This window comes from Patagioenas fasciata, chromosome 18 (genome assembly GCF_037038585.1).
Source record: "Patagioenas fasciata isolate bPatFas1 chromosome 18, bPatFas1.hap1, whole genome shotgun sequence".
Taxonomy (NCBI): Eukaryota; Metazoa; Chordata; class Aves; order Columbiformes; family Columbidae; genus Patagioenas; species Patagioenas fasciata.
In genome coordinates, this window is record NC_092537.1 from 2,321,613 (window position 1) to 2,349,246 (window position 27,634).

General features: G+C 48.7%; 2 protein-coding genes and 1 long non-coding RNA gene across 8 annotated transcripts in view; 2 read left to right on the forward strand and 1 right to left on the reverse strand.

Annotated features, from left to right (window-relative positions):
- Positions 1 to 10,777, reverse strand: part of MAP2K6 (mitogen-activated protein kinase kinase 6) — a 48,242-nt gene extending 37,465 nt beyond the window's left edge. Inside the window, exon 1 of the mRNA XM_065852164.2 lies at positions 10,439 to 10,777. Within this exon, the coding sequence (XP_065708236.1) occupies positions 10,439 to 10,454 (16 nt within the window). The 5' untranslated portion in view covers positions 10,455 to 10,777. The remainder of the gene's footprint in view (positions 1 to 10,438) is intronic.
- Positions 10,778 to 10,914: 137 nt separating this feature from the next.
- LOC139829344 (uncharacterized) lies at positions 10,915 to 14,750 on the forward strand. Of its 2 annotated transcripts, XR_011741789.1 has the most exons (4): positions 10,915 to 10,995; positions 11,995 to 13,314; positions 14,088 to 14,194; positions 14,519 to 14,750. It is a non-coding gene; the product is annotated as an uncharacterized lncRNA (long non-coding RNA). The 2 variants fall into 2 exon arrangements; XR_011741788.1 differs by having other exon boundaries at positions 10,924 to 13,314.
- A 7,408-nt stretch (positions 14,751 to 22,158) lies between these two features.
- Positions 22,159 to 27,634, forward strand: part of ABCA5 (ATP binding cassette subfamily A member 5) — a 31,420-nt gene continuing 25,944 nt past the window's right edge. The window contains exons 1-4 of one of the 5 annotated variants that reach the window (XM_065852158.2): positions 22,159 to 22,459; positions 25,412 to 25,533; positions 26,154 to 26,271; positions 26,962 to 27,166. In XM_065852158.2, coding sequence (XP_065708230.1) covers positions 26,167 to 26,271; positions 26,962 to 27,166 — 310 coding nt within the window. In that variant the 5' untranslated portion in view covers positions 22,159 to 22,459; positions 25,412 to 25,533; positions 26,154 to 26,166. Of the gene's footprint in view, positions 22,460 to 22,799; positions 22,913 to 22,950; positions 23,057 to 25,411; positions 25,534 to 26,153; positions 26,272 to 26,961; positions 27,167 to 27,634 lie in introns of those variants that run through there. The other 4 variants (XM_065852163.2, XM_065852159.2, XM_065852160.2 and 1 more) reach the window with 4 other exon arrangements.

Consider the following 27,634-nt stretch of genomic DNA (forward strand, 5'->3'; position numbering starts at 1 on the left):
GGACAAGACAGGCACTGGCAGATGTCCCTCTGCAACAGGGATGTGTCCCCATCATCACCTTTCTGTGCCCAAGATGCCGCCCCGTAGTATCTGCTGGCAAAGCTACGTGGGCAAGAGCTGAAGCTTGTTCAGCCAAAAATGAGCTAGGAGGCTTAAATACAGGAAAAGCAGGACTTTGCTAAATCAGGAGGGTGTGATGGGGCAGAGGAGCTCAGCAAACTGGCCCTTTGGGACGTCCCTGTCCCCAGGAAAGCACACACGGTGATTTGTCCTTCAGCTCCAACCCACTGCTCCCCACGTGTTAGCACAGCCCCATTTCTCTGCAGATTCCTGAGCAGCATCGCACCTTGTCTGGGCAATACCAGCCTTGGTGTCAACACGCTTGCAGCAGGACAGAATAAAATCTAATCAATACCACAGGGCAATGTGAGCTGCGGTTTTATTTCTGCTACCAGGTGCTCCAGGCAGCCGCAGGAGTCTCATTTTGCCAAGCACAGATTTAATTCGTTCAGCATATTGTAGATGCTGGACATTTAAACTACAGCACTACCAGACACCTTCTGCAGCTGACGTGCTGCATATAAAACTCGTGTGTATAATTTTCTGCTCATGACTAAAGACAGCTTAGGACAAAATGAGCAATTTATGTTCCATAAAGAGAGAAGTGCCCATTGATTTGGTCATTTTGCAAGTTACACAGTATAAATAACTTTTACGGCCAGATAAATATTGTGATTAAGCTTTCAACATGGCCAAGACTTTGACCGATCTGCCTTTGCGCTACCTGGTTAGACAGATCTCTTTTGCTTTTCTTATTTTTCCATTTATTACCTTATTTGCTTATTTTTGTACCAAAATTATTAAAGATGGTATTTGACAGTTCTGGACAGCATGGATGGGAGGAACTAACTCCTGCTCCCTCTGCTGGCAATGCCTCCCAGTAAATGTGTAGGTCCTACTTTAAACACACACAGGAACCCTATTGACAGCGAGAAGCCAAAGGCAGCCGCAGTAAAGCCCAACCCAGGTCCCCAGCACTGCAATTTTGGGCACTACCCCGAAAACCGGAGACACTGAGAGAACAACCACGCTGGGTTTGCACCATCAGCAACACCAGTCGGACAAAAACTGCTCCACCACCACCACGGTGAGTCTGTCCCACCACGAACACAACGCCTCGGGACTGCAACTGCTTCAGCGACGTGTCTTTTCAGCTATGTGTCTCTGCACATGTGGGGCTGCTCTGGAAGCTCCAGGTGATGCCCATGAAGGTCTGCAGGGTGCAGCTCCTTCAAGTTCAAGAAGATTTTAGCCTGAGGTCAGAAACCATGAGCTTCCAGCTCTCCATGAACTTCCAGCTCTCCAGACACCTGCTAAGAGCACACGCTTGCACGCCATATAATAAACCAAGGAGCACGTAAAGAACAAAAGCTTTCCCCCAGTTTTTATCACACAATTTCATCTCAGTTTGGAAAACCCGTTGAAGAAATGCATTATGGCACAGTACCCCAGCAGAACACAGAAAGTCTTGTCCTTTTCTTTTTTCCCTATAAAGCGTCCCTGACACAACTGAGCAGATTTTTTTCTATCCACATATGTTCCCGTGGATCAAACCCCATCAGGTTACGTCTCTCCACCCAACCTTCTAAATCAGGAGTTGTAAACACAAAACTCCCTTTATAAGTCTCTCTGTCAAAGCCTCTATACAGCTCCCTGGGCGAGGTTGAAAACCGGAGTTTCAGTTCTATACATACGTGCTCACAAACAGGCTGCTGCTTTCTAAGCTGCAGAACAGATAAGCAGAAATGGGGGGGGAAGGAGAAAAAAACAGAAGAAACCAAGAGAAAGCAGGGAAGCATAAGTCATCTACCCAGATCCATAGTGTCCATCCTGCTTAGCAACCAGGACAAAATACATCCCCAACCTTGTAAATTCTTATGCGTGTGCTCAACCCCAAGCACATTCAGTCCCACTGACTCCTACAAAAGGACCCGTACGCTCCAAGTTCAGCACGTGCACAAGTAGATTCAAGATCAGAGCATGAAAAAAGAGAAAAAAAAATCAATCCTATTTAGCTGCTCTTTCAAGAGGAAAGAAAAAAATCCTCCAGACCCCAGTCGTCCAAATGAGAGCCCTGCTTGGCTACAGCTGCTCTGCATCGGCTCTGATTCAACCTCCCAGATTGCTCCTTGTGTTTCAGCTGCAGAAATGCCTTTTTAAAGCGAGCTCCTGGAAAAAAAAGACCCCTTATTTTGCAGGAGGAACTGGCTGGGGAGATGCTTGCACAGGATGGGCCCAAATGAACGTGCTAGGAGGTGAAGCAAAGGGCTGTTGGTGCTGGAAGCGCCGGCGTTGTCGGCGCTCGGCGCAGGAAGGAACGCTCTCCTATTGCAGGAAGCTGTTCCAGCCTCTGATCTGACATAAAGCTTCTGATTTCTTGCGGGGGAAGTACCAAATGTTTTTGAGGGGAAGAAAAAAAAGAATTATGAAAAAAAAACCCACAAAATAAAAACTCACACGCTGGGCTCTAAAGGAAGCTGCCGAATGACATGAATGAAACTGAATCCATGCGTGGGAGCTGTGTCCAGCTCAGGTGGCCACTGGCAAGGGCACGTTCCCAACCTGTCACCCTGCAGGGGTGCAAGCCCAGGGGTCCCTCTCCCTGCCAAAAAGGTGCCTGTTGTGCGTTTGTTCTTGTCTCCAAAAAGCAGCTTACTACGAATCATCTCTGAAGGCAGCGTCTGTGTCACCCGCCCCAGCTGCCAGGGGCTATTTTGGGCTCTTCCTCCGTTTCAGATGCTGCTGCCGGGGGGCTGGTTCGGGACATTCTTGCACGCGGCGCATCGCACCGATCTGGCTCTTTAGGTTAATTTGTAAAACTGATTCCTTGGCAGGAATTCAAGCTCTTTGTAGAGATGTTCCAAGTTTCATTAGCAATGAGCAAATTGCTGGTGTCCTTGGGAAAGGTAAGGAAGTCAGACTATGTTAATTGCCTTTATTGTTTTTTCTAGAGGGTATCTCCCAAAGGACAACTCTATGCCATGTAGAATGGCTCTCTGGTTACACAAGTAGCTGTATATACAATGGCTGTCAAGCCTTATTGCATAGATAAACTTCAGTTTTAAGTATGTTTACTATTTTATCAGACTTTGTGCTTTCTTTGAGCCAAGCACTCCTTGTCTCTAGCTGGGTTTCTCCTACTAGGTTATTAGGGGATTATGGTTTCCATCTCTTATAGCTAAAAAGCAGAAAACACTTTGGAACAGGTTGGAAAAACAACAGTATCTGAAGCATTGCTTTTCTTCTCCTTTAATAGGCTACTCTGTCTGCTAAATGAGAGAAAAATCTGTGGGCATGCAGTGAAGGTCAGTCTTGTGGTTTTTGAAAACATTTAATTAGTACAGTTAAGTACTGAGGTCTGCTTGGGAGTGAGCTTCTGCATTAACCATCAGCATCTTTCTGTTTGGAGAAGCCAACCTGCAGGAGGGGACTGGAGTTTAAGTCTACATCTCCACGTCCAAAACTTCAGTGGTGGTCAAGCTTAGGATGAAAACCGCTGCAGCTTCCGTCTCCTGTTGCTACCTCCAAAACCAGTGTGGGGTTTGGAAATGCGGCTCAGATCTCTCTGCACATCACTAACAGCACCAGGTCCCAGATCCCGACCTGGTCACGCAGGGGCTGGGCTGACGTGTTGCACCTTCAGGGACCCACCGGGGCTGCCAAAAGCCTTGTGCTGGGGCTTGTGCTTCTCCTGAGGCTTTTCTGCCAAGTGCTGAGGCTCAGTGCTTGAACAAACCTACTTAAGACGTAGCTTTGCCAAAACCCCTCTGGGCATTCTTGATGACAGCGTGTGAAGTCACTGTCTTTTCCTTCCTGATACATCTAACTGGAAAAAGGGGGACAGCTGTTCTCGGCTCCTACAGGTGTCCCACTCCTGGAATAAAACTACAATAAATGTCACATATCTGTGCTTTAATCCCTGGGCAGAAGCTGCACGAACGCTATGATCGCAGGCTGGCAGCTCCTTTTGACAAGGCCACAGCATCAGCTGTTTGAGAGAAGAAATCAATTCCAGCCCTTTCAAAGCCAAATTTGGGGTTTATTGCTTCATACTTCTGCAGCATTGGAGACCCTAATTGTCGGCAACGAAAGCAGCCCTAGGAAGAAAGGGCTGTGTTGAAATCAAAGCTGGAAAGCGTGCCTCTAACTGGGAACCAGTTGCCAGCACTGGAGAAGCGCCCCGGGAACACGGAGCCGGTGCCAAGGGCAGCGCTCGGCGCTGCACAAACCTGGAGCTAAAAGGACCTTCTCATCTCCTGCACCCCCGTTTTTCAGCGAACGTTTCAGCTCCTACGTGCAGGTACTTGCGCGAACATGCAAGTCCAGCCGGCTCTTACTGGGGCTCCTGTGTCTGAGAGACGGGAGATGCTGGGAGCTGATGGGAGCAGATAGAATGGAGCAAGTCCAGGGAAACAAACCCAGTAATCAATGCTGGGTTTCCCTTTAAAATTCCCTATCTTTTTCTTGCTGGTACTCCAGCAAGGTTCTGCCTTTGCCAGATGGGGACTTCCACTACTTTAGAGCTGTCAAAACAGCAAAAGACGACTTTGAGTCATTTTCTATATCTGACCTTGAACTACTGGAGAAGCAATAAACATTGTTAAGAGGAATGATAACACGGAGTGAAGCTGTGATTTTTATAATATAACTTGTTGCTTGAGTGTCAAATAAGCCCTGCTGAAAGCACATGAACAAGGAACCTGAGGCTCAGCCCTGGTTGCAGGATGAAAATAAGCACAAAAGCACATTGCTGGGACTTCCACAGAGGGCCGGCCAGACGATGCTCTGAGGCCATTTGGCCCTGATAACCACTGTTTCACTGAGCGCAATTACATATTTTTGTTTAGGAAAAGATTCTCCTTCAAAAGCAGCTACCAAGCCTATGCTGATTCAGCCTTCATTAAAGGCCTCTGACTGCAGACACAGTGAAGTGTTGACTCCTGTACTTATTTTCTATTGCTGCCTTATCTTTGGCATCTCATCTGCAACTTCTGCTGTTTTGTTGGTTTTGTTTCGTTTTTCTTCCACTGGTTTCATCTGAGTGCAGTAAAAGTGGATGCTGCTTGGGCTTCAGTTCTTCTCATGGTTTTTGGTCTGCCCGGCTGCAGCCTAGGAAAATGTAGCCCCAATTATAAAGCTGCAAGCTAAGTAGGCTAACAAAACAGCAACAGCAAGAAACTGGATCAGCTCTGCTCAGGGAAGTTTTCCTGCTCAGACAGGAGAAAATCAAATGCTTTTTCTGTCTGCAATCTTTCTTATAAATATGAAACTCTATCTCGGCTGCAGAGGCTGCTCCCTCCGGGTGTTTTTGCACGATGCTCCTTGGGCTCCACTGCCCTCAGCTTTTTGCAGCAGCCTCATAAGCCGTGGCCATTGCTCCTGTAGCAATCGTGGGGGGACAGTAGCCTCGGTATCTCCTACCCCAAACTGCTCTCCTGACGCAGGTGGGTGCTGCTCGTACAAATTCAGGGCCCTACTTGACCATGGGCTGCAAATCCTGAGCGATGTTCAGCCCCAGCTTTGCTAAAACCAGCAGCCCGAGATGCACAAGTGGCTTCTTGGAGCTTCCATAAAGGATGTTCAGCATCTGTTTGCAACATCCTTAAAGCAAAGATGACTCAAAAGTGCTTTAGCACCTCAGAGACTTCCATGGTGGGATGAAGCCTTGAAAACATCAACCAAGTGTTTGAAATTCCTAGCTTAAAAAGAAGGCTAGCTTGAATTTTGGCTTTGAGGCCAAAGCCCAACAAGCAAGTGTCTCAGGCTCCCCTTCTCCAAATTGTTTTATACTGAGCAGAAGACACTTTTCCATTCACACTTGTCAACACGCAGAATATTGTGGATTTGGAAGACAAAAGGGAAAGAAACACAAGCAAAAAGCTTTGTGAGTGGATCTGGAATGGCCCCGAATGGCCCTCATGGCTCTGCCACCGCGATGATCCCGTCTCTGTCTCACGTGGCGCAGCTCCAGGATCCCAGACCTGCGCTCCTGCTAACGTTGCTGTAGCTGATAATGCTAATATCTTTGACTCTTCCCAGACAGGCCCCAGGGAAGGAGCTCAGCAACTATACAGGTAATGAAACTTTTTTTTTTCTTTTTTTAATTATAGCTCTCTCCACTTCTAAAATTAAAAGAACAGTCCTGCAACTTATCCGGCCACCGGAGACTGACTCAACGCTTCACGTAATGATGCTGCCAGAGGCCACGCTGCCAGCTCGGACAATGCAGCGATTGTCCCCCAAAACGTGAGTGACCACAGTAAGGGACACCTGTGTGCCCTGGGTTTTAACCTTTTTGCCCACTGTCATCATGAAGGTGTCACCTGCTTCGGGTGCTTCGGCTCCCTGAGGGACGCACAAGTGACATCAAATACATGTACGGTTTGAAAAAACCCTTTTTAAAACAAGCTTTTTAGTCACCTCATGTATTTGCAAGCACAGTACACGGAATTTGCACATCTGCCATGTGACTTTCAAGGTAATTGTGTTCCATTAATGCCAATACTCTTGGAGGAATGAAGTGTCTCATCCCTCTAAATTACTCCTGTGGTTTTAATTGAGTATCGTTTGCTTCACCTTAGTAGCTTGTGTATGTGTCATGGGAGGGAATTCACCCCAAAGGAAGCTCCATGTTTTGGTGACTGCAGTAACAACCAAGCAACGCTCACTGTAGCAGTGAGAAACCTCAACCTTTTTCAGCTGGGAGGAGAAAACAGATCTTTGCTCCTTTTTTCCGTACGCAACTTATCACTTTTATTGCTCCAATTACTTCTACAGTTTGAGCTTTTAAATGCTTGTGTCCTCCTGTCTAGCTGGTTTTCTTCCCCTGTTGGTTAATTCCTCCATTGCATGTGACTTTTAAACCTCTTTATAAACGTTTGACCCCGCTTAACCCAACGCACATACCCAGGCACCTCCGTCACAAAAGCAGAGTGGGCAGCACATGAAAAAGAGTAATTAAAAAATAATAATAATCATTTTTAAAAGGCAACAACTTGAACTGAAATTGGGCTGCGTCTGCTGCTAGACTAGGCCTTGCTAGGCTTGCACCTCGCTTTGCAAAGCCCGGCCTTGCAAAGCCTGGCTTTGCCAAGCGCCGATGCCACGGGAGCGTGTTCACGGTGAGAGGCCGAGGCGGTGCTGACGAGGCAAACTGCACATTGCACAACCAACGGGAGCCTCGCGCTGCCCGCAGGTGCGTTTTATACCAGCAAAAACCTGCCACCTACCCAGGATGGCTTTAAATATATACATACATACATACATATATATATATAGAGAGAGAGAGAGCATTCGGGCTTTGCAGCTCTTCCACAGAGACTTCTAGCCAGAAAAAGAAGAGTGTTTTATGTAAAATATAGTATTCTGAATAGGTGCAGGGCCTTTGGGCAAAGTCCATAGGGTGCATGTTCAGCCAGCACCACGTGGGCTGTAGTTCTCATAATCTCAGTATCCCTTCTCGGCTAGAGCAGAAAAAGCTGTATTGAAACAACAAAGTCTAAGAATTAGGAATGAGATCAACAGGCAGCAATATTTAGTAGTGAAATCTACCTCATTTCCACGTACTATTCATGAATTAGTGCTCTAACAGGAACTGTTCCCCTTCCCTTTTCTATTTCAATGGAGAAATGTACAGATTTGCAGGCTGCTTCTCTGATATGGGCTTTGTGAGTGAATAATTCCCCCATTACAATGAATTTTGAAGACTCTTGGATGTATCTGCTGTCACAAGAGTTCAGATTTATACCCTCAGACTGTGTTTAGCTTGTAATTAATATGGACTTCTGCATTTTTTTTTCCTCTTCCAGAATAATATCCTATTAGTCATGACAGCCAAATGTGCCACATTTGGGCAACGATTCAACTTCTTCTGAACTCCCATCAACACCAAGTTCCACTGGTCCGGAGCGGACTCTTCTCTGAAGGTGAGAAACCAAGTGCGGGGACCTGCTGGATTATATCTGGGGAAATCTTATTTTCTACAGATTGCTCCATCCAACTAAAAACACCATTTTGCAACTTAAAAAGAGGGAATGAAGTTAGAAATGAGCACAGGGTGAAACGCAGGACTTTGTCTCTCTAATTTATCTGTTATTTTGTTGACTGCAAAGTCTTCAGGAATCATCAGCACAAGCGCGATGCTGGAGGCACCTGCTCATCCCTGCTATGGGAAAGCTCAGAATTAACCTGTTGCTTCCAAACTCTGTGGAGTTTTATGTTCTCTGGCTGTGCAGAAAGCAGATCACCTATTTTTGCATGGCACAGGTAGGGTCCGAGGAGCAGTTCTGCCCTCCGAACTAGGTGAAATTCCTTGCAGGTAATCGAGTCTTATCAAAGAATTACCCTCCTGATTACTGTCCCCCTGACAAGCAGCATTAAAAAAATATATATATAAAAAAAAATCTCTGGCAAATTCTCAGAACAACTTTGGAAATGAATCAAAGCAGGGAGAGGGCTGTGCAGCTCGGCAGCTGGCGGGAGCTCTGCGCAGGATTTGGGAAAGCTGACGAGGAACCTCCTGTGCAACACATGAAAGCTGAGCCTGAACTGCAGATTAAGTCTCCCTTAATTCATCCTGAAGAACGATCCCTCTGGTGCAAACCCCGGAGCTGAAACCCCTTCCCAAGCAAAACCTCCAGCTGAACAGCTGAACTGCGAGAAGTTATGAGAGTCAGGAATTCAGCCTGAGCACACTCGTATTGCAGAGCGCGAGATGGACGGAAAATGGATTCAAGAATGATGCCATTCATGGAGATCGTGTTTTGTGGGTTGGCTACTTGAATTTTCCCATTTTCCTGGTACTGAGAAGGATGGACGAGGCCAGCGCTGGTGGGACTAAGTGGCAGCCGGGGCCACCACGGCTGGTCCCTGCCCATCCCCAGCTCCACAGGGTCAGGCTTTGCCACCCCAAGACCTTTTGGGGACCCCCGCGAAGCGGGTGCTCCCCTGCCCCCCATGGGGCTGGCAGGGACCCTCCTGCGAGCGGCAGCGAGCCCTGGGTATCGCTCGGTGCAATTCTGCATTATCAAACTTCCTTGGCTCTTTCTATTGGAAACTTTTACAATTCTCTGCTTGGCTGGAAAAGATGACTGCAGCAAACCCAAATTAGGAATAAATTATACAACAACTTTACATTTTTCTTACAAAGGAAAACTGTGTGGCAAGAGCTGTGAAAGCACCTCCTTCCTATGTCCGCCCAGCAAGGCTCAGAGTGGAAGGCCACTGACTTCACAGATTTTTATTATTATTATAATTTAAAAAAAGCCCCAGTCCCAGTTTGGGAGCTGCTCTCCCACTGGGCCATGCACTGTCTCTCACCCCCCAACTCCCCAATACGTGCAGGGGCTGCAAAATGCACAGAGAGGCAGCTGCAATATCAAACCCAAACATTCAAAAGAAGCTCCAAAAGCTGCATCTGTGTGGCCGGTCGCGGACATATGTGCATCTCCTTCCACAATGAATGGCCAGAGCAACTCCTTAAACATCTCAGCTCGGTCTTGCAGGGACTATTGCATTCCCACAGCATTTTTGCAATATTAAATTCTCCACATCCTCCCACACCCCCCCTCCTCCCTTGCAGGACACAAGGCAAAGCCACCCCAGAATAATCATCAAGTTAAAAAGCTAAGATCAAGCATTCCCCACCGTGCTGGAAATAATCATAATAATATATATATATATTAAAAATCACTGTCGTCCCCTACCCAAATACACCCCTCCCACTCCATCCGAAGTACCGAGTCCCTGCTCCCAAATGCTAAATAAAGCAGCCCTTCGCATGCTCTTAGCGACCTGGTGTTACAAACCACACTGCTGCCTCTGACCAAAAGTTACCAAATATTAAAGGGGGGGGGAAGAAATCAGTGGAAAATGATCTCAGTCCTGGCACAAGAACAATACTTTCCCATGGAAACATAGGTATATATTTAATTCCTGGTAACTCCACTCAAGTTTCACCTTTCATCTCCTCCACGGACTTCTTTAAAAGTTTCATTTAATTTTGCACTCGAAATTAGCTGCAATTCGCATGCATTGTGCCCATTTTGCATGCATATGTACAGTAGCGAATGCATCTGCTCTTCAACACCCTTTATCTGTCCTGACTGTGCAAAAGGCAAAAAGGGCTCAGTAATCCCCGCAGAAGAATTCAAATAACGTCAATGCACAGCTGAACTGCAAGCCCTGCCTTACAGGAACTGTGTGTGTGAGTGTGTGTGTGTCTGCAAAAAGGCACATACTAAACAGGAAATGCAACTGAGAGCCATTGAAAGCCTCAAACTTCAAAATGCAATTGCATCCCGAAAAAATGCATGCATGCACTTAAAAATGCATGCACGACTTTTTGCATATTTGCAACGAACAGAAGTAGGAGCCTTACCTCTCGACTGAGACATTTTCCCCTTTGCTTTGGTGGGGGAGGGGAAGCACAAAAGACTTTGCCTTGCCTCTCTCTTCTGGAGCTAGTTTTGCAACAAAGATGCAAAACTGCAAGCGCTCAATCTTCATGCAACTGGAGTTTTCCTGACTTGCTGCAGCAGCTCTCCTTGCAGCGGGGCGAGGGGGGGAGCCGTGCAATTGCACACTTTGCAGGGCAGCTTGCAGCGCCGGGGGGTTTCCTTCCCCCCCCCGCTTTGCAATGGTAGGGAAGGCTCTTGCTGCACCTACATGATGGGCCAGGGCTGGCAGCTCAAAGCTCCAAACTTGGAGCTGGGGGCGCAGTGCGCAGGCGCGGTGCCGACGGCCGCCGCGCGGCCGCCTGGGCGCTGTAGTCCCGTCCGCCCGCCCCTTCCTGCAGGGGGCGGCGCGGGGCTGCGCGCCCGCGGAGGCTGCGCGGGGGGGGCGGAGCGCGCAGGGCGGGGGTGCGGGAAGAGCGCGCAACGCCGCGCAAATAGCGCGCAAGCAGCCGGAGCGCCGCCGCTGCGCCTTTTCCCGGCGGTGCGCGCCTGCGGTTTACGCGGTGATGCGCGGAGGTGCCGCGGGTCGGCGGTGGATCCGCATCGCCAGCTCGGCTTTTGTTGTTTGGTTTTGGTTTATTTTTTTCACCCCAAACCGCTGTGGCTGCGAGGGAACAGATCCCTGCCCTCCTGCATCCTTCCCCTCCTGCATCCATCCCCTCCTGCATCCATCCCCTCCTGCATCCATCCCCTCCTGCATCCATCCCCTCCTGCATCCTTCCCCTCCTGCATCCTTCCCCTCCTGCATCCCTCCCTGCCTGCATTCCTCCCTGCCTGCATTCCTGCGTACATCTCTCCCTCCACCCCTGCTTGCATCCCTGCCTGTATCCCTCCCTGCATTTCTGCCTCTGCCCCTGCTTGTGCCCCTGCATGCATCTCTGCCTGCATCCCTGCCCCCATCCCTCCCCACATCCCTGCCTGCATCCCTGCCTGCACCCCTGCCTGCTGCATGGTGTGGGGGCTGCCGGCTGTCCTCCTCCTCCTGTCACAGGGTTTGGGGGGACAGTGGCATTGGCCCAATGCGGGTCCTTCCCGGTGGGATCCTGGGGCTCCCTGTGGTCCAGGGAAAGGCTCCGGCTCTCGGGCAGTGGCTGGAGGTGACCGTGTTGGGTCCAGGGTGGTGTGGGAGGTTGGTGTGGTCAGGCCCATCGCCCCCACCACGCGCTCGAGTCCATCTGGTGCTGCCAGCCTGGGGGTGCACACAGAGCATGGGGAGATGTGGTGGTGTCCTGGTGAAAACAGGAGAGATCTGGGTGCAAAAATGCAGTAGAAAGAGCAAAAAATTATGCGCTCCATTTTATTTCCATTGGGTTTAGATTTTAAGGATCCATTTGGAAGAAACCTCTTGCTTTTGTGCTCAGACGATGCCGGGGGCATTTCACATTCTGCAAACACGGTGGTGCCCTGGCTGAACCACGACTCTCAGCTGCCTTACGTAACGTCAGGCATTTCTTAATCTTTTTCTCTTTTCCCCTTGCAGGCAGAGCAGATGAAGTGAGTTTATCCCAATTCTGAAATGGAGCGTTTTCCAGGGTGCTCAGCTCGGCTGCTGTGGCCTCACAGAAGTTTCCCAAATGAAGAGCTGGGGGGGGACACGATGCAGTGACATCCCCATGAGATGGGGACGCTGTCCGGATCACAAGTACAGCTGGATGCTGGGCTGTGGGAGATGGGGACCCCCTTCTGCATGTAGGACCCCGCTTCGGGAAAAACCTTGAAGGAAAAGATAGGCCTTCCTGAAGCAGCGCTTTATATTAAACATCTGTTTAATTTTAAGATCACTAGAGGAATAAAAATTAAAACACTAAATTAAAAAAAATAACTAAGTGCTAAGAAATGTGCGCTGTACAAACATTTACAGCTAAATTAATGCCACGGATGTTTGTTTACACCCCAGCAAAATATTGACGCCAAAGGTATAAAATCCAGTGCAAAGCTTGCACGGAGAGCATGTCCGGGATTGTAAGTAGCGCTGGCGCTTCTAGTGCCTTTTCCTTGGGCTGGACAATGTGGATTGTGGCGGAGTTTTACCCTGTGCCCTCATGCCGCTGCATTTCCCAGCCGGCCCCGTGCAGTTCTGGGCTGGCGTTGCTCAGGATTTTGCCATTTTTAGCTGCGAGGGCCGAAGTCTGACGGAGCTGTAAGTAACCCGCAATTAGGGATCTGTTTGTGTAACTTTCTAATGTTCGGGGTGATTGTTTGGGGTGAGGGAAATATGCTGCTGTACGTGGTCCTTCCTGCCGAACTTGCAGCTAGAGCAAATCCTTACAGCCAGGCAATAAATCCCCAAAATGAAAGGTTTATGATGGAAACGCTGACAAACCCTTAACTAACACATTACAAATGGCAGCGTTACAATTCAGTAGCTCTAATCTAAATTAGCAGTGGCGCGGGCAGCCTTCGAGGATTGCCATGGCGAGCTGGCCTTGTCTCGGTGAAGACATGCAGCGAGGCAATGGCTTCTAATGTGCTTTGATCTCTCTAATGAACTTTTGTTGGCCTAACTTGCGTGCAGGTGCAAAACAGGGGATGCTCCTTTGGTGTTTCATGAAGTTTTTGGATGCCTGTCAGAAGAACATCCATCGGGCAAGAACAAGCACTCAGTTGTTTTAAGGCATTTTTTCCTATTGAGGATGGAGTCCTTGCTCCCCATGGTTTCCCGCAGCGCTGGCCACGTCCCTTGCCATGTCCCAGGTGCCATCAGGTGCTCTGGTGTGTCCCCATCACACACACAGGCTGTGAGAACCCAGCAAAACCTGTGTCACACTGCTGGCACCCAGCAAACAGCACAGTGTCAATTGTAATTATTTTTAAATATATTTTTTGTATTCCCCATCTCCAAAGGCACGCAGGGATCTGGGATCCCCCCGCAGAGCTGCCTTCCTCAGAATCGGGGCACCCTTGCACAGCGCCCTGCTAACGCCGAGGGAAATTTTCTCCTTGTTTTAATGGGTTTAGGCTGAGCCCGGGACCTGCAGAGGCTTGTCCGTCTGTCACACGCGTGTCTGTAGGGATGGAGGGGGTGTGAAGTTCAGCCGGCGGACGAGTCTCGGCAGGCTGCGGCGGGACCGGGCGCTGCGGCAGGAGGCTGGGGGCTGCCTGGGGGGTGAAGGATGCCCGGGGGTGAGGGATGCAGCCTGCGGGATGCTCTGATGCTGAGCCAAGTGGGGATGCTCCATGTGAGCCGATGTCCCTACAACTGGGCTTCCATGGACTGTCTATCATGGGGCCATGAGCAGGTACCACCAGCTTTGAGTCAAGCGGTACCATAAGATTTTATTATCTTTATTGGTCGTGATCGCTCCAGCACAGCACCCAGCCTTTAAGCTCAGTGTTTAGTTTCCCCTTTTTGCTTTTAAAGTCCAAATTCTGCAGACAATGTAACTGGATCTCCTTTGCCCCAGGTGGGATTCACCCTCCTCAGGTCTCATCTTTGCTGCTCCAACCGTCTCCTCCTCGGTCGGCAGCGCCTCCAAGGCCATTTGTCTCTTGAGGACTTGTTAATTAATTTTTTTAAACGTGACTTGAGTTGCTGGCTTTGTTTACAGTCAAACACTTTGATTTGTCACGCAGGAATTACGAGAGCAGATGCTGAAGCAGAACAGAAGAATCTTTTCTCAAATGGTTACATACCCAAAGGCTGCGGGACGATACCTGGAGGAGCCAGCGCGGTGCCTTAGGTCAGCCTGTGCCTCCCGACGCCTGTAGGGAAATCCTCTGGGAACGACACTTTAGTAATCGTGGGTCAATAAGTAGTGCCGTGCATCCCTTTGCAATGACTTTATAGGAAATAAATCATCAAATCGTGAGTCGCTGTGAAATGGAGCGGTCCTGCAAAGTGCCTGGGGAGAGCAGCTCCGAGGGAAGGGAAATTCATGGGGCTGAACAAAGAGATCTGATTTCTACATCTGCATCTGGCCCTAACTGTTCTCTCTGCTACTTTCTGTCTGTATATAGTCATTTGAATTTTATGCATGCTATAGTTTGCTTATTCCTCCTTCCAGGTTGCTCCTTCATTGCTAAGAAACGATTTTGCTGCAGAGACATTGGACAAACATGCTGCGGTTTCAGGGCGCTGCTGAAAAAATCTCCTCTCTGCGTTTGTAAACAGGAGATTTGCGCTGAAATATGTATTTGCTTTAGCCATGACTTAGTTTCCAGCGTTCGCTTTGCTCGGGGTGCTTGGAAGGCGAGCTGTGTCATGTGCCGGCTTTGTCCAGTAAAAATACAATTAGAGGCTTGGGTTTCAGTGTTTGCGCGAACGATCACTTGCGGATAAACGACAGGCCAAAAATTGATCCCACAGCCCTGTGTGCAAACAGTGACAAGCTCGAGGGGTGCAGCTTCTCAAAGGTGTCCAGCTTCACTCTTGCAAGATCATTATCAGAGTTTCTTTACATATTTTAATTTCTTATTTCTCAGTGGGGAAGGCCATGTTATCCCCTGGCTCATATCCCCTGACCAAGAATTATTTGGAAAACTCAGATGCTGGTTATGTGTGGTTCGTAACTGTTATAAGCAAATGTGGTGTGAAACAGAAGCAAAACTGGTATCCAAAGCACCTCGGGTGCCCCCATGGACATCCTTGAGCATGAAGACCAGGTTTTGGGGCTCAAACCCCGTTTTTCCCATGGTATGACGGTGCCGTAGCTGTTGCTCCGAAGCTGTTGTGTGTTTTGGATGACAACCCCGTGCAGGGACGGACAGAAGTCACAGTGCCTGGGAAGTGGGATCTTCCAAAAACAATACACTTCGCAAAAGAAAGCAGGAGGTGGGACGAGCTGCAGCGGCTATTTCGGTTTCCTTTGGTTCCAGATTGCGTTTTTCTTGGATTCTGCTGTTTCCAGCCATCTCCTCCCTCCATGGGGATGGGAGCTGTGGAGAAGGAAGGATGTTGTGGGGCAAGCGTGGGGAGATTGGGCTTGGCCTGACCTGCGAGAAGGTGTAACAACGGCTTTTAGAGACAACAGGCAAGACAATGAGATTTTCACATGTGACCCATCCCCAGGACAGTGTCTCATGAAATTTCCCATCGTATTTTAGCTGAGGTCGTGGTCAGCCCCCAGGGAGAAGCAGAGCAGATTGCTTGTGGCCAGGAGAACGCCAGCCCTTTCCCCAATGTTCCTGAGCACAGGGGTCTCCAAATACCAAGCTGAAAATGAAAAATAGTAGGAATAACACACTGAGGGCTCAGCAGGCAGCCAGGGAAGTGCTCTTTGCGACAGAAGATGAAGAAACTGTAGGAAGTTCTCCAAGACAAGAGGGACCAGCTGGAAAAAGGGATGTCCCAGGGGGATGCCTGGGGAAGGAGCTTGAAGAAAAGCCAAAGCGAACAGCGGCTACAGATGCTGGGGAGGAGAATAGGGCTTGATGAGAGAGGAGGTGAGAAACAATGAGCAGGAGCTGCTGATGGGAGCAGAGACCATCTGCTTTTCACCAGCCTGAATGGTGCCGAGCGATATCCTGCATTCCTTTGTTCCTGCTCTAAGGGGAATCGCAGGCTGGGAACATTTTGAAAGCCAAAAACAATCCCTGAGAGTTCAGCCGCCTCTTACCTTTTGTCTGCGTTTCCTCCATCTCCTTCTCCTCAAGCGTTTGCTCTTGCAGCCCTTAGCTCGCAGCAGTTTTTCCACCTGGGATGGCGAGTAGGTGGAGGAAAAGCCCAGGAGGACGTTGCCCTTGGCAGAAGTTACACAAACCAAGCTGGCTGGGATGGCTGGTGAAGTCTTTGTGGCTTAAGCCAGATAGATGGGGAATTCGGAGGGGATAAAATGACCCAAGAAGTACATGCAGCTCATAAAAATGGCAGAGGCCAATAAATAAAAACGACTTCCAACTTAGTAACTTAAGTAATAATAAGATCTTAGAGCCATAAACCTGGCTAGATAATAATAATGGGTTGAGCACACTCTTCCAGGAGGGGCGAGGGGGATGCTGGTCTCTGTTAACCTAAAGAAGAGGGATGGGGATGGAGAGGAATGACAGGTAAGAGCCACATAGATTTTTTTTTTAATATGAAATTAATGCATAGATGAACTAAAGCAGCCTCATATCATGGCAAATCATTTACTTGGGGGCTGCAGGAAAAAGGTGTTTTTATGTGCAGCTCCGGTTCCCGTGTCGCACGCGTTGGGGTTGGCATGGTGAGGGCAGAGCTGCCCTGCGCCTGCTGCTGTGCGGATTGATGCTACAAATCCTGCTTGGTTTTTACTGTATGAATTTCCTCCTATCTATATGCCATGCATACACACATATATATATATATAAAATTGGTTCTCTGTTTACTTTGTTGAAATAATGGACCAAAATGCATCCTCCAGGCATCCTGTGAGCATTTAGCTCAATCTCCGGTCCCGGCCCTTTTGTGTTTTGCTGGATTTGCGGTGCTGGCTCTGGGTCCTGTCCCCCCGTGTACCCCACGTGCCACAGGCTGTGTGTCCGTGGCCCTGTGGCTGCGGCGGGGGAGCTGGACTGTTAAACAGCTTTTTGGGGTCATATCCACCACCTTTAGCCTCCGTGCTGGTAAGATTTGCGAGTCGCTTGCCAAGCATCATTTGAACATCCGGTGGCTTCATCCCAAGGACAGGAGCAATAAAGCAAATTTAAAATATTGTAAATTGTGCCCAGCTGCCAATAACCAAGCGCTTTCATGAGATGGAGTGAAAGCACCGCACACGCTGCACCGAGAGCATTTTAAGTGGCTCCTTCAAGGTTCCTTTAAAATCAAGGTACCGTTAAACAAACGCCACCATGATTCCCCCTCCTTCCCGGGCAGGCGGGGGTTGGAGCAGGAGCCCCCAGCGTGGTGACAGCCCTGGGGATGCTGGTGGCTGGAGGTGCAGGCACAACCTTTGTCCCAGCAGGTCACAGTCCCTGCGAGTCACCTGCCTCGTGTCCCTCGCTCCCTGGATTACGTAGGACTTTTTTCACCTTGTGGCACTGCTCTGTCCTTTGCACTTTGTTTCTTGCTGTTTTTCCCTGACACCTTCATTCTGCTGGTTTGTTTTTTTTCTATGGCAGCAAAATGAGTTGCGGGCTCATTCAACGACACAATTCAGGGTTCAACCGTGAACAGCTCGTTGCTCTGGGTTCCTGTTGGACGCAGACCCGTGGCTGCAGATGCACAGGGGGTGTCTCCAGGGGTCCCATGGGGGGCTGAGCATCACAGGGGGGTTCAGGGGCTTCTCCCAGCCTGGCTCCTCGCTTGCCAGATTAGAGCTGCCCGGAACCTCTCCAGGTCTTATCACTGGGTGTGTACAACCACCACCACGTGTTTTTGTCAAGGTGGTTTATTAAACCTTTATTATATTTATGTAGCCCCCAGGGTAATATGATCTGGAGTTAATTACAGCAGCCGGTTTTCTTTGTGAAAACATCGGGAGAGTTTGTCAGAAGCCTGCGGTAATCCTTTGCCTTCCTGTTTAATAGGATACAAATTTGGGTAAACATCGGCATCGGGGGGATGCGGGTGCTGAAGGCGGCCGTGAGCCTTGTGTTGCTTTGCAGGGGCTTTGCAAAGGGATGTGAGCGCCCCGTGATTTTTTGGGTATTGATGCGATGCTACACGGCGTCCCAGCCAGACCAGGGTTGGGTAGGAGATCACCTGGAAGCTCCCGGTGTAGGGCAAGGAGAAGCCCAAATATTCCGGGTAGAAGCTGAGCCCTTCCTGGTGACCAGGGAGAGGAGGGAGGAGGAGGAATCCGCTGCAAAAATGTTCTCGAACATGGTTGAATGAGGTTGAGCAGCTCCAAAAGCGAGATTCTGAGAAAAGCAGTGCTAAATAAGGGCAGGTAGTGGTCTCTGTCTGAAGGGATGTTTTTATTGGATTGGCAGCAGGAAGCATAATTTTCTTTAAATGACATGTATATCTAGAGTGTGCTGTAACACAAAGTCAGCCAGGGCGGCGCTTTTTTTTTTAAAACGGGAAATTATATTTCATAATCCGCACAGCAAAATTCACTGGAAGGGAACACAACTGGTGGCGGCATTTTCGTTCTTTTATTTTTTTCCCATGAACATAAGGTATCATTCATGACCAGAATGAATATATGTTTGTACCGACACGGCTGCAATTACAGTATTCCATATGCATTGCGTACAATGTATATATTATCCTTGTACCCCTGGCGCTGCTGCTGTTAAGAGTCTGTTGGTGGTTCGGTTAGAAAACTTGGTTTTTCTCAGAGGTTTCTAACTTCCCATAAAAGCCCATGCTGGGCTGAAACTCTGTGCCAACTCTTAGGCCAAGACTGCAATTTCTTTTGTGAAATATATTTTGAGCCAGACTGAATGCTGTTACAGAAGACAGATAAGAGCACAGCGTAAAATTTGTCTTGCAGGCTATGAGGGAATCTGGTTCCTAAAGAACCTGAATTTTGCAGAAGCGTTTCTAGAGGTGCCAAATGCCATTCTCAGCAGGGTTTTAACCCCTTTTCTTTAACCTCGGGTGTAAATTGCTATTGGTTTGCTCTGTGTGCGATAACCATGTCCTGCTCCCGAGCATCAGGGCCGTTTTGGTGGCTGTGGCAGGGGGCCCTGGGTGCAGCCGCAGACCCGGAGTGGTTAATGCTGAAGGAAGATGTGGTTTTGCATGGTTTATTTTCATCTCTTTCGAGCGCACAGGAGGAGGCAGGTCTCTAAATTAGGTGCTCTGAATTACCGTCAAAGAGCTTCCTTGGCAGAGGATCTGGGCTCTAGCCTTAGATGTTGCAAATGCATCATCCTTCTGCTTATATGCAGGTTTATTGATGCAAACGCATAATTTCCAGTAAATATGGAGTATATCTGCTCTTTAAAGCCTGTTCTGTCTTCTCATAAACCATTGCCTCTCCTCCGGAGGGTGGAATAATTGCTTACAGACAAAGCCACCTGATTTCTGATGCCACCGTCGGTGGCAACTTGTCTGATTAGTTAAACCTTAAAAAAAAAAAACCCCAGGCAACCTGCTTTTTTAAGAGCTTCATTTGGTTTCAATCTGGATGAAACCGCAGCAGGTGAAGCGAGCTGGGAAGCAGCAGCGGTTCCTGCCTGGTCTGTAATGATGGACCGCGCTGATGCGGCCAAATAAACTCACCGGAATTAGAAAAGGCACAAGCACATCACGGGGGTTTTGTTCTCTGCTGAAGTGCCGGGCGCTCGGGAAGTGCTGGCTCCAAATAGAAGCAAGACACAATGGGGAACTCGCTTTTTTTCCTGTAATTTTGTTCTTGACCAACGCAGTCTCTAATAACAGTGCCTGGAAGAAAGAAAAGAGCCGTTCACCAATGCAGATCCTCGCTGGAAGGAGCCAGGCTGGTGAAATGAGGCAAAAAACCTGGCGCTGGTGCTCAGCTTCAAGAGAATCGCCAGTTTGGATGCACCGTGCTGGCCGAGAACATCTGTGCCCTCTGACTGCACGAAAAGCACATCTATGATTTGCAGTATAAATGCTGGTTCTTTTATTTCTGCTCGGGGATGCACACAGGCGCAGGTTACCCCACCGCTTTGATCTTTGCCTGCGGGAATCTCAAGGATGTATGATAAGGTGCCTTTATGACTCTTTTCACAGGCCTGTGATCTAAACACGGAGGTTCTATGTGATTTCTGTGTTTTTCTACACCCAGCTGCAGTCGCTTGAGCGTATTTGCAGTTTTCCTCCTGGCCATTCTTGCACTATTCAGACTGGGACTGTCACATCATCCCCTCATCAATTCCCTCTGGTTTATAAGAGTTTCAACGCAGACTCACTTTCACCAAATGCTTTTGTTATTTTACCTTTTGTCATCAAACACTCACTTAGTTTTGTTTGAGCAACACCGGAATGTTTACACTGAACTGAGCATCGGGAAGAAACAGCCCAAACTTTCAACTGAACGTGTAAACGTTACAACCCGCTCCCTGCACTGAGTGTTTTGCCAGGTGCAGGGTTGGTTTGTTATTGGCTTGGATGCTGATGGAGACTCAGCAGCAGACGTGGAAACCTCCCCACTACAGGGAGAAACCAGTTTCCAGAAAGAAAATCGGATCGCCTGTACCTACCAAACCTTTGTGCAGCCATTCACGCGGCTTCGTTGCACTTGATGCCACTACCTGGTGTAGTTGCTTAGATCTTTTTTGAAGTTAAAGAGGTGAAATTGCTTTCTTTTAAGTTTTTTTGCTCAGAAGGAGAAGTTGGAGAGGTTTCTGGTGTCTGCTAAGGCAGCACCCATCCCCACCACAGATGCAGACTCCTTTTGGCCTTGAACAAATTACATCACCCTTTTTTTTTTGTATCTATAAAAGGAGATTATGTTTAAGGCACCTGAGCGTACAGGACTGTTGTAAAAATTAATTAGGTAATGGTTTTACTGTGCTTTGAAGATGAAAAGCATCGCAGTTCTTCAGGTGATAATTACTCTTGGAGACTCTCCCCGTTGTGCGGGTTGGTTTGGACTCTTGTGCTGATGCTCGCGGCTGCAGCAGCACCCGCTGACCGTAAAATCTATTTTAGGGGATGTTTTCTTCCCAGATGCCGTAGCCCAGTGTTTTGGAGCACCTGTGTGTGAAACCGGTCCCACGTTTCATGCACACCGTTCGCTTTTCCTTGCTCTGGACTGTGCCAGTGGGTTATTGCTGCAGAGCCGGGCTCAGATGAGTTGAGCAGAGCCGTGAACCTGCTCAGGAGGGGTTGTTGTGCTTAAATACCCAAAACTGCAAGGAATTCCAAATTTTTGCAAGTAGAACATCAATGTGAGCAGTTAAAACTCTTGAAGTATGAACAGAGACCACAACAAACATCAAAGTGATCAAAAGAATTCAGCCCCAGACAGGCCTGTATTCTATTTAATTCTAGATGGATGAAGACAAGACGTTTGGGTTGGTGGTGGTTTCTTTTGTTTTGTTTTTTGTTTGGTTTGATTTTTATTGTATTTATTTTATTGAAGCTCAAGTTGTGCCATGATATTTACTCAGTATTCATTAGGCAAAACTAAAGGGCATTATTTAGAGTACTTTCATCTAATGCTCTTTGTTAAAAACTAATGGAAAACAAAGCAAGTTTCCAGTTAAACCAAGCCTTTCTGATGGCTTTTTATATTATTGTTTTCTCTAAAGGAAGTGCTAGCATAAAGACTGAGTGGGATTTGATCATTTTCCCTATGTGAAGTACCTGAAGAAGCATGGACCCAATGCTGCTGGGCCACACGGCTGTCAGGGGACACCCCATAGAAAGAGCCTCATCCCCAAAACCTCGTCCCCAAACCTCGCTGTGCCGGCCCATGGGATTTCGGCAAAGGTGCCGGTGCCTGATGAGGGCTCTGGGGCCAAAGCAGCCCCTTCAATCTGAAAAACTTCCAGCCGTTGCTGTAGGTGAAGGTGGGAACGCAAAGGCTTCTGCATGGCTGTGATATCTACTCATACAATCTCAGTTTTTCACTTCATGTGCTTTGAGACCCTTGTCTTTTTTCCAGGTGAGGACGCAGCCTCCTGCTCTGTTTCCCAAGTGAAAATATTGAGTCCGCACCGTCGCTACAGAGCTGCGCTTCAGCACAGGCGTGCACAGTGCTTGTGCAGCTCCTCGGGTGCACAAAACCAGCTCAGACGAGGCGTTTCAAACACTGATCCCTCGAACTGCTGCGCTGCTCTGCGGGAAGCCGAGCAGCCAGCCCTTGGTGGAGCACGAGCAGCCGCAGAGTTTCTCCCGAGCACGCACGCAGCATCCCTGCTGCAGGGCTCCGGATGCTCAGCGACGCCTCTGGGTTTCATTTTCAGCTCAGCCTTTCCCAGCGACTCGCAGGAGGCATTTGGAAAAACGGGCACGTCGGATTGCGCTCAGGATAATTGAGATCTGGGTGGTTTTGATCGCATCCCACTTGTCAGCAAAAGGCCAGTCATGGACTGAGGGGAAAGGCCTGTCCAGAGGGTGAGGAGAACACTCGCTGGAGGGGGGATGACCCGCTGGGAGCATCACGCAGCGTCAAGCCACCGAGGTAGGGAACCGACACACGTAAACAGCGGGGGTTCGGCATTTGTATTCAAGGCAGCATTTCCCACGCTGTAATTACATATTTGTAATGCAATATAATAACGCGATACAGTACTGGTGACCTTCTGGATGCCGGCGGGAACCGGCAGCAATGGATGTACCGAGGCAGCTCCTACTCGACTGTAAATCTCTGGGTCATTTTTTCAACCTTTTCCTTGGGGTTGCTGCGGGGGGGAATGACCGGGGGATGGATGTCCGGGGATGGGGGTCCCGAGGGAAGGGATGTCCGGGGATGTGGGGTCCCGGGGTGAGGAGGGGTCCCGGTAGGGCTGTCCCCAGTGCTGCGGGGCGGCTCTGCGGTCCCTCCCGGGGGCGGGGGGCAGCCCCGCTCCGCCCCGGGGCGGTGGTGCCGGCGCAGCCCGGCCCCTCGCCCCGCGTCCCCGCCGCAGCGGAGCCGGTGAGTCCCGGGGCAGGGCGGGGGGTTCTCCGGCGGGGGGAGGCGCGAACCGGGGACACACGCACCAGGGGAACCGGCCCCCCCCAGTGCGTAGGACGGGAAGGGGAAGGAGAGCAGAGGAAGAGGAGGAGTTTTGCTGTACCTGTGAGTGCGCGTCATTACTCCGGAGTAAACGCTGGGGGGTTATTGATTTAATGTGTTTATTAAGGTTGCGTGGCTGCGCGCAAAAAAAAAAAACCCACAATGGTGAGGAGCCGGTGTTGGGAGGGTGGAAAAAAGGGAGGAATGGAACGCACAAGGGGTGTCCCTCCCACTCCCCTCCCCGTGGGGACATGGGGGTCCCCGGGGAGCGATGGGCTCGGCCGGGGCGTTCGTGGTCCCGCAGGAAGCAGCGCTGGGGCCGGCGGGAGCTGTTGCTGCAGCGCCGGGGTGCGGGCGCTCGGCCGCCCCAGGCGCGGCCGCTTCCCCGGGGAGGGGATACGGGAGAAAATTCAGCCCGTTTTTAAAAATGCATCAATGAGCATTTAGCTTAAATAATTTAAAAGCAGTAAAAGGCACATCAGAGTTTTTCTTAAGTATCCTTTGGGCTTCTTGCAGTAAGATAGATAATCTTAATTTCTTATATTTCTGCAGGTGTTGCTCACTGATAAGTTGTATTTTATTCATTTTCCCCTCATCCACAGTTCTTTTAGCTGAGGCTCACCGCACCCTGCTTATTTAAAATTTTTTAGCTTAAACCAAGGGAAACATGACCTGCAGCACTAAATCGCAGAAACTGACCCGTTGTCAGGTTGATGTCTGGGGATGTGGAGGAGCCATCCGACCATTATTCCTCCCTGTAAGAAGCACCAGTGTCTCTGATGCACAATTAAAGTACACTAACAGTAATTTACTTGAGATTGCTGAGATTGAGATGCCCACAAGCAGGGGTTTTTCAGCCACTTCGGTCAGTACAAGATCAGGGGGAGGTGCATAAACGGTTGGGGACATTTGCAGGTTTATATTATTTTCATTTTGCCCAGTATGATTCAAATAAATGTCTTGGCAGCTTCTTTTTCTGTTCAACCTACATGTCCATTTTCTTGGTCTGGAGGTTTTAGGAGAGTTTGGGCTTTTTTTCTGCTCAGATGCAGTTTTTCACCATTCAGGTGATACCTCATCAGAGTTCTTAATTGTGTGCGAAGTAGCCTCATTAGCTTATATAGGGACGTCAGGTGTAATATCAAGACATTAATGTCAGGTGTAATGTCAAGACATTAATTAACATTCTTAAAACCTTTTTTCCAACCTAGACGGGGTAAATTGAAGCATGGAAGTGGTCCAGTGGTGATGTGGAAGCGTTGCTGGTAGTGTTTTGGTTTTAATAACTGGATAGCAAATAATTAAAGAAGCAGTAGCTGGCATTAGTGAGTTAATCTGATTAAATCAGCCTTGCCAGTTTTCTGGATCCCCATTAACGAGGGATGGGGTTGCTGCTTTAATGCGGTTGTGCAGCGCGCAGCACGGACCTTGTGGAGCTTCTCTTCTTGCAAGTGCTCTCAAAATCGGCTCCCGACAGCAAACGGTGGCCATCCAGCTCTTAGCGGGCGTGCTGAGAGCCGAGGGGAGAAGCACAGCGTGTTTTACGACCTGCAAGCAATAGCTGCTGCTCTTGATTATTTTCCAAACACTCCGCTGTCATTTTGAAGCGCTCCTTACTTGAAAATATCCGGAGGAGCTGCATGTATTTTTCCTGCAGGAATTAGTTACTAGCATAGGTTGATGTTTAGACATTTTGTGTTTGTTTTGGTTTTATCCAAGGAATTTATTTTTCTTTTATGAAGTAGATTCAATGGGATTTTCTGAGAAGCCCTCCAGGCTCTGGGATCTCTTCTCTTGGGGTGATGTGCATCCGTGTTCCCTCTGGGTCCTGGGGAGTCCCTGCCCTATGGGGAACACCAGCATCTGGCCAAGGACGCCCTGAGCTGTGCGTTTGGTTCCTTGGGGATGTTTTTCCCTCCTCTCCTCCCTCCTACACCCAGAGAAACGCCGGCTCTGTCTATGGGCACTTCGTGTGTTTCAAGCTCTTCCAGCTCAGCTCATGGCAGCGGCGCTGACATCCGAGCGACCTCCCGGGTTTCTGTAGCCGGGTGATATCTGCGCTCCAAAAATAGATTTCCATATTAAAATACAGCTGAGGAAGGAAGCGTGAGCCATGTGTTGTCTAACAGATAATGGAGAAAACAGGTCCTGCCGCAGAGCAGCTCTGGATGTGCGGTCACCAAAAACATCAGTCTGCTTTTGGAATGAGTGTTGGGAGCTGTGAAAAACCTGGGATAGGGATAAATTCTTAATATCTGAGCTGTGCTTGGGCTGAAATGTGGTGAAATGACTGTTGTTCACCTGTGGCAGGTGGGACTCGTGGCCGCAGCGGTGGGGAGCTGGACCGGTGGTGCTGTGATGATCCGCGCTGGTTCTTGTGTTGTCGTCTCTGCTGAGCAGCTCTTAATTATATTTCAGCTTCACAGATGAGGAAACAGAGAGAGATGCAGATTGACCAGTGACTCCAAACCTCGGGCAGCAAGGTGGTGGCAAAACTGGGGATAGAAAGGTGGTGGTTCCCCAGCCGCGTCCCTCACCAGGTACGTCCTGGTGGAATGGGATGCTGTCTTCTAGATGTGTGTTTTCTATTTTATTGTGTATTATTTTATTCTTCCCCAAAGAGTGTGCTCAGCACTACTGTGCTGTGCTGCTGACCTAATGAAAAGGTGAAAAAAAATAAGGAAAATAAGTAGTGTTGGATCGACTCCAGAATGGAACAGGGTTACTCACGGTGAATTGAGCAGTTTGCCTGGGGTGAAGTGGCTCATGTTTTTGGCTCCATGGCTCTGGCTGGCTGCCCTGAGCCCATCTGATGGGCGATGGAATTGTGCTCCGAGATCAATACTTTGGTTTGTAATTTGTATTTAGCAGAAGGAAAATAAGCTCGGGTTACCTCGAGTTTTGTGAGTTTACGTAGGGCTGGTGCTGCCATTGGGTGGAATTGCTCAGATGACATCGCATGAGTACCAGCGGTTTCTTCGCGTCACGGGCATCTGATGTATGTTGGAAAGCATTAAAAGTATGATAAATATATATGAAGAGATAAAAAAAAAAATCTGAGATGCTGGATGCTGTAACTGCCTGGCTTTTGCTTTTTAAATTGCTCTGTCATTTCTTATAGATTTATTTTGGTTTTGTGTATTGTTTTGTCTTAAACAAGCTAGTCTTGAATAATGGCACCAGGCACTCCAAGGGAAGCAGGAGTATGGAGACAGACCAGAGCTCTTTTGTTCAAGAACTGTCTGATTAAGTGTAGGACTAAAAAGAGCAGCGTCCAGGTGAGTGCAGTGCTCGTCTGCCGCCCTCCTTGTTCTGCGGTTATTCTGCATTGAAGTGACTCCAGAGTCAGAGATACTCAGCTTTATTCTAATGTTTCCAAAGCTTCAAGGTCTACTCTGAATTTGGGGTTGAAATGGGCTTTTTCAGAAGGCGTTCTGTCATCCTTTGGTTGAAAATGTGTTCTAATGCGTATGGCATTATCCAGAAAATCTCCTCGAATTAATATTGCGATCTTAGTGCACTTTTAAAAACTTGTGCACCAATAACTGACCAGAATAGTGGGATTAGGCCTCTCCAAAATACTTCTATCTTCATGTGATGTGTGTGGTACTTTAAGGTGGATTTTGAGGTGAAGAACAGACAGTCCAGTGCTTGGCTGGACTTGTTTAATCGTTCGTGGTTTGTGTTTTGCCTCCAAATAACACACGTCTGCTGATAGTTAAAACATGCCGATTTATTCCTTTATACCTTAAAATGGCTTTTTAGGGGATTAAAATCCTGCTTCAGTGCCAGAGAAGGATTTGGTATTAAAATTACTGTTGCACTGAAAACGTTCAGGGGACTTTACATTCAAGTAATTAGACTCACAGTCTCTCCTTTAAGCTTCGTGTAGCTAAGATAAACTTCTGGAAGTTCTTATTTCTGTGACTGTTTTGTGAAATGCCGCATTTATTTCTTCCTTTGCCCAGGAGGTCCTTTTCCCACTCTTCTTCTTGTTCTGGCTCATTCTGATGAGCATGATGCACCCGCACAGGAAATACGGCGAGGTGGCCAACACCAACCTGGGCACCCTGGACGCCTCCATGCTGGTCAACTTTGTCATCGGGTACACGCCGCCCACCCGCATGGCCCGAGAAATCATGAAGAAAGTGGCTTTCGATACCTTCGAAGATGGTATCCAGCCCCTTCGAGTGGTGTTTTACTGAGTGTATCGCACGCTGTGGCTTGTGTTTGAAGAGGGAGCTCACTGACGATGACAGAAAAAATACCGTTTATTTTCCATCACAGCTACAGGACAGATTGTGGAGGCTTTTTCTTTTCGCTTGGTTGGCAAATGTTCTGGCGCTGCCATCTCCAAGGGCTTCATGTTCCCCTGCTGCAGCCAACACGTGTAATGGGGTTGCAGGGAAGGTTTTCAGACGACCCAAATGCAAAAAGCCCCTGAACATCTCTAGGGCTGATTAATGTCCTGTGACATCCTGGGACAAATTCGGGAGAGGATTCTGTCCTGTAGATTGCATTTTCTATCCTGTTGTTACTATCAGAGCAACATTTGATTTGGTTTTATTAAATGATTACAGTTAACGCTGTATCACCTTTTGAAGGCAATTTTTAGGGTTTTTTTTTTCCTTTAAAGTGCTT